A 6,585-nucleotide genomic window follows, 5' to 3' on the forward strand; every position below is an offset into this window, starting at 1 on the left:
CGTTCGCATATTGGTTTGACCACATGATACTCCATACATGTACAACAATTTAAACAACCGATTCCTTGCATGCGCTCAAAAGGGCAGGCCCATTGATGGAATTCACCTTGTTATACAAAGTCCACTTTGCCTCTTATTCACTACTCTTGATGGTGAGAAGGTGAATAAGTGGAAGAGACTCGTGAACTAATTATAAGGGTTGAGAGTCTTAGTTCCATGCACTTAAAGTCATGGAGCACAACACGAGGGGACTGGGGGCATTACAAATTTGGGAGTCACACAAACTTCCCATCTTTATGGGACACTAAAAAATAGAATGATACACTTAGTCACTAAATGAAAGAGGGGGGTAATAAAACAAGAGTATGAGTGCAAGAAATGAGCAAATATTAAATATCTTCAATCATATTTGAATTTACCAAGTTATCCAACCCTCGTATTTGTAAACATTAATGAAACATATATGATTGTATACAACATGGAATTTTGCCAAGTTATCCAAGAGAAACAATTGTAAACATTATGAAATGAAATCTGCCAAGTTATCATAAATGTAAACGTCAATGATTTTGTTTCTAATTGGTGTGGAATGGATGGAAAACTCTTATGGTTTGGTTTTGAATGGATGAAGGATCCACCCTAGCGTTTGAGAGCTTGCTATCTACTTAAGGGCGGATGGGATGGCATCTGCTTCTTGCATCCTCTCAATCCAATGAAAGACAGATGTGTCGGTGTTACAAAACCCAAGGAATCCAAACTCCTTACTTTTGTTCATGCTAGCCAGATTAACCACAGGTGCATTGAGAACAAGATCCGCAAACCACCAGTTCCCCATTTCGTCTAGTTTTGAGCCCCCTTTATCCTTCATCATCTCCTCCAAACTGAAAGATTCGCCGTTGTAGGACGGCACCTCCACCCCTACCTTGTCGCCCAACAATTTCCAAATGCGTTTGAAATTGATTACATCGCCGTTATTGATGTTGAATGCTTCGTTCTTCGCCTCCGGTTCCGTGGCCGCCCAGATCTGTTGCTCTGCAATCAGATCCGCGTCCGACACACTGCTGAATTCCTCCCATGTGATTCGGTTTCCTGGATAGCGGAACGGCAAGCCTTCGCGCTTGCAAATGATCGCGTATACGCACAGCGTTCTCAGAAGGTTCATGGCGCTCACAGGAGAGAATCCGAATATGACTCCCGGGCGATGAACGGACCAGCTTAATCCCTCTTTCTTCTTCACATACTCGAGCAATATATCCTCCAAAGTGTAGTAGAAGTTAGGCACGGGCAAGCGAGGCATCTCTTCATGAAAAGGAGGTTCGTGACGGTGTATCTCTCCTGAGTAATTGAAAGGGCCTTTGTAGTGCTTGGTGCCAGTCTGTAAGCATACGTGCTGAAAATTGGGGGCGTTTGGCAGGAGAGCGTCCAGCACATTTCGTAGCATCTGACCATTGTACTCACAGTTCTCTTCTTCAGAAGTGCGATTCGCCCAAGCGACCCAAAACAAATGAGTGACCTCTTTGAGAATCGATAATTTCTCTAGAGTCTCTTCTCGATCGTGAGCATCGCATCTAATATATTCAACCCCGGCTTCCGCAAACCAATCGGGCCTCGGTTTGCGGGCTACACCAAATACCTTCCAGGGTCCTCCCGCTGTGTCTGGTCTGGGTAGGATTTCGGACAAGCTGCAGCCTACGATGCCCGTTACACCGACTACTAGTGCGACGTTCATCGTTCCATCCTGCATTCCAGGCCGTTGGAAACAGATATACTAGGTGAGAAAAGACCCATTAATTCTACTCTAAATTTGTCCCTGATATCAAAATGAAAAAGAAGCAAGCACCTTACCACACGGCTCCTCGTCGAAGAACTCATCTCCCTCGTCGAACTGAGCGAGAAGTCATCATTCTGTTCTCCTCCTCTTGTTAATATAGGGCGGTGCTGCAATAAGGCCTCAGGCCATGCGTTTCTCGCCTATGCATGGATCCCACGTTCTAGATACAAATTGCTTTTCTTTCTTTGTTTTCTTGTCTTAATAAACAAAACCCTCTTTTCTTATTTCTTTTAAATACTTTCGTAGCGATAAAGACTTGAGAAAAGGTGGAGATGGAGTGTAGGAAGACTTGAGGAGATAAAGAATGGGAGAGAGAGAGAGAGAGAGAGAGAGAAAGTCAAACTCTTTAAAGTCTGCATTCAAGTCCAACGAAGAAGAAAAGCCACATATCAACATATTGTCCAATAGGAAAAAAGCACTTCCAAAAATTCTAAAAATGCCTAATTTCTGCTTTGCCCAAATTGCATCATTGCTAAGGCTACCCCCAAGGGGCAAGCCAAAAGATTAAGCTTTGCATTGGATCCAACTTAGATGAGACCTTTGCTTCAAATTAAGCTTTTCCAGACAAGCACAATTTGGATCTAAATTAGATGAGACCTTTGCTTCAAATTAGACATGTAGGCTTAAAGTTTCTTTTCTTGTTTATTTTTTTACATTTACGGCTCTTTGAGAAAACTTTCACTTTATTAAATATATATTTTTTGCAAGAGTGGGGTAAGAGTACTTGAAAGGAAAAAATATTTTTGTTGAATTTTCACATCGTTTTTGGAGGCATTTTGGGTGAGAGTGTTTTAGGGTTCATCTGGAACCTGCAAAAGTATTCCAAACTAACAGAAACTCAAAGTGCAATGCAAAACTCATATACGAAGTTCATAACCATTGTTTATTTAACCATTCACCAAACGCCAAGCTAAGGTATAAAAGATTAAGTCATTCGCCCAGCAAATAGAGGGAACGTGCGCTTATTATAATGCAGCATAGACGTAAGATTTGAAAAGATCAGGTATCAGGCTTCGCCTCTCCATAGTTCCAATTTAACTCAAATTCCTAAACAACACTACTCGATCCGGAACTCTTTGAGGATGGTTCCTCCTTCAATCGCCTAATGTATATATTCATCGCACACTTCATTGTCCCTTTATATGGTTAGCTTTAAGGAGCTTCCGAACTGTAACAAAATAGTTTGCAAATATAATGCCACCAATGTACTACTTGGACGGCGTAAATTCAAATAATCGGCCTTACCTTCAGTGTAAGCCCGGTCTGCGACAACCTCGAAGCCTTTCCTGAGCGAAGACTTCCTCTTCTTCTTCACGCCCACCAACTTCGAGAATGAACCACCTTTCTCTGAAGCACGCTTCACATTGAGCAAATCCACAAGATCATCTATAGTGGTGCGTGGCAACGACGAAGTTATCATGCATGTAGCACCACAGCTCACTGGAAGTCCTGCTTCACGAGATAAGAGTTTGGCGATATTTATATGGGTCTCGAAACTTAGAGGCTTCCGATCTTCATAAATCAAAAGAGCTTCAATTCAAGTGGAAAAGCAAAGTTCGACAGAGCGTCATAGTATCAATGAAACTCCGTTAACACATTCATATTACGAAACTGAGATGCTTTGCACACATTTTCCGAATGCTACATAAAGGATTGAACGCTGGAAGAAGGTATACCTCGTCCGAAAGTGATTCAACAAAACCCTCTGTTGCAGACATTTGCAAGCTCAAAGTTCAAATGAAGAGAAACTCTAGCTCGCATTAACGCTCTCAAACAACAATGACGACCTTTATGAATGCATTTATCGACTTCCACGACTTCAATTACAGCCACTCCAACTGCCTCACTGCAAATATAAACATGGAGTACACTATAGTGGCTGCACCATGCTGCAAATAGTTCTCTTTTACAGAAAATGGAGGTTTTGTTGTACATTCATTATAGATGGCCCCAGGGGCTATGAAGATGATATTTATCATCTTTGATTTGTTGTACACTTCATTATACAAGCAACCCAGGTGCACACCTAAAAATATATATGGGTCCTCCAATAAGGGTTTTTAATTCTAATCAATTCACTAAAAAAAGTAACATTTTCATTATTTAACACACACACTTACGTCAGCCATAATTGCATAAGTCTGAGGCTTGGTTATGGTGAAGCGGGAGACCAAGAGGGCTTGAGAGTGCAATGGTGGACACACGAATTATTGTCTAGAAAAAATAGGCCTAGGAGTATAGAGGGATGCCAAGAGGGGTCAAAAGGGTAAGGTTCTTTACTTGGACAGCACTAGGACGTTTTTTCAAATTCTAAAATCCTGTGCTTCCACATGGCACAATATACACCCTTAGATTTTTTAAATTCTGAAAGCCCAAAAGCTTTGAAAGCTTTTGAAAAGCTACGTAAAAAGCCAACTGCGTAAAAAGCCAAGGCAAAACCTTTAAATATAGGCGAAACGGACAAACGAAATCCTTGCTCACGTTGATCACTTCGAGCGCCTTGCCCTTGTCCGCGTCTTCAGGCACCTTTGAGGAGGAAGGTTGCTTCTTATCCTGCCAGTGTTTCGACCTCGGAGAAGAGAATACGTATTTTTGTTCCCCTCTTTCTTGTTGTTTTTCTATCTTGTTTCGCAAGCCCTCTTCCCCTATTGTTGCCCCCTAGCCCGAGTCATCAAAGCCTTCTCCAGATTGAATCGGAGTTTAGATATAGAGCTCTAGGACCAAGCGTAACCAAGAAAACCGCCAAACGCTTTCCCGTAAGTCGAGCGGCGATGCTGCTTGCTCCACGGCGCAGGTGGGCCGAGGGGAAAGCCGTGGCTTTCACTTTTAAGCATAGCGATTCAAGGCGAGCAGCATCCAATTCCTCATCCACACAACAGATACCCATCCTTGCCAATTGAATTGAATAACAGAGTCCCATGAGGCGGGGCGAGAAGTAGTTGCACTGCGGGGACGATGGGCTCACTCTGTAATTTGATCCTATAATTCAAAGCTACGTGGATGCTTTTCCTCCACGTAGCCCCTCACCTTTCCGTTGTATATATATATTTCTATCTATTTCTGTATATACATCGATCACTACAGATATACATTCGGCTTCAGCGCTTTATTCACCCAGTTCATTCCGTAAAATTGTAACTACAACTGCTCGAAGATGTGTGAAGATGATTACCTTGATGGTTTGAACATCTTTGATCGTTGGATTGTGTATAGCTTTTGTGCTTGAATTTATCATCTTTAGGAAATTGCATATATGCTAACCAACATATCCAAACATGCAGAACATGAGGAATGCATATTGACTAATCATGATTGTTTTTCAGATTCCAACATTCCAGCAAAGAAATAGGCGACTTCTCGTCGAGCTGTGGACGTCACAAAGGATACTCCACGTAAGTAGAATGTACGGTCATTTCAATTCTGAAATGTTTATGCACCGTCTGTTGCTCTGGTCCGCATTAATGCGCTACACCTCCAACACTGGAGGTGACTATTCGAAACGGGGGGATGGCACGTTCCCCCATACTAATCATGTCTGCAACACTTCTGTTTTCGAGATGTTTGCAGCCTCCAAACGAGTGTCTTCTCCTAAAGGTACACACAACAAAATGTATTTGCTTGATTCAAGTTATTTTATCAATTCTTTCACCTTCTAAAGATAGAGGTTCAGTCCATTTTGTTTTTCCTGTTGCGTTTAGACAAAACCACGTGAGTGAAATTGTAGCAAAGTTTCGGATGGTTTTTATTATTAATCCCTGTAGGTGTTTAAACCCGAACATAAGACATCGATTCATGTCACGATGTAGAAATGACCACCGGAAACTCCTTCGAACATGACCATTCATCAACGCTCAGAGCAGTCAGAGGTCGAGCTATTCAACTTGATATAACATCAAGAAAGATGTCCTTGAGGCCAGCTACATCATCGTGGTTGACCATCGCAGATAGATACAAGCAATGGGTTAGTAATTGCACGGCTATTTTCTCTAGCCTTCAAATCCGCGGTGTCTGTGGCATAACCACGCTACTGTATGCAAACCAAAGGATCGTTTCTTCGCAAGGCATAGGCATCTCGAGCCACAGCGCCGCACTCGAAAACATGATACTTTTAGATGCCTGCGAGAATATGGGCATGCAAGTGACTTACTGGAAATGCCAAAGCTGCACACGAGATGCCCAGCGGAGCAGATACATTATGCGGTTGATGCCACAGTACTCTCGGCAGTTGCTTAAAACAAACCACCTCCACACGCAAGTGCTAAGCATCATAGATATATCCATTTTAGTTACCACGACTGCAAATGCGATTGCTCGTGGCATACTCGATCGAAGGTCACTTCTAGACAATCCTCTGATATCTTGGCGAAACGTCCCACTAAGCTCAGCTCAAGAAATCGTGACGAACGAGCTGTCAGGTGTGCTCGCATACAACATCGAGAATAATCCAATATTGTGCAAGTACAATTCTTTAGCAAAGCGTGTGGACATCAAGATGGGTATGTGCATCTTGAGTCCTCAAACCATTGCAGGTATCTTGGAACTACACGATGAGACAGCTCCCTTCGAGTTAATGTCAATAGCGGAATCTCAGCCTGAGCTCCTGCTTTTGCAAAACATGGTGGACCCCGCGAACCGTCGCGCCTTTGATGCAAGGGACAAGCATGAGTTTGCCTCCATACAGCTACGGGATACAGAAATGCTTTCAGAGAGGGTCGCTTCATTCCACGTCGACGGAGTAGCAGCAGTTGGCAGTG

The 6,585-nt window shown here is 42.8% G+C and overlaps 1 protein-coding gene across 1 annotated transcript; it reads right to left on the reverse strand.

The window, feature by feature from the left end:
- Positions 1-510: 510 nt before the first annotated feature.
- Positions 511-1,924, reverse strand: LOC147896290 (3-oxo-Delta(4,5)-steroid 5-beta-reductase-like). Its single transcript, XM_087382513.1, has 2 exons — positions 1,846-1,924; positions 511-1,738 (listed from the first exon to the last, which is right to left on the reverse strand). Exons 1-2 carry the CDS (start codon positions 1,870-1,872, stop codon positions 662-664), a joined length of 1,104 nt encoding a protein of 367 aa, XP_087238639.1. The 5' UTR covers positions 1,873-1,924; the 3' UTR covers positions 511-661.
- Between the last annotated feature and the right edge of the window lie 4,661 nt (positions 1,925-6,585).

Source organism: Dipteris shenzhenensis, chromosome 12, assembly GCF_047967505.1.
Source record: "Dipteris shenzhenensis isolate YYH24624 ecotype China chromosome 12, Dip_SZ_1.0, whole genome shotgun sequence".
Taxonomy (NCBI): domain Eukaryota; kingdom Viridiplantae; phylum Streptophyta; class Polypodiopsida; order Gleicheniales; family Dipteridaceae; genus Dipteris; species Dipteris shenzhenensis.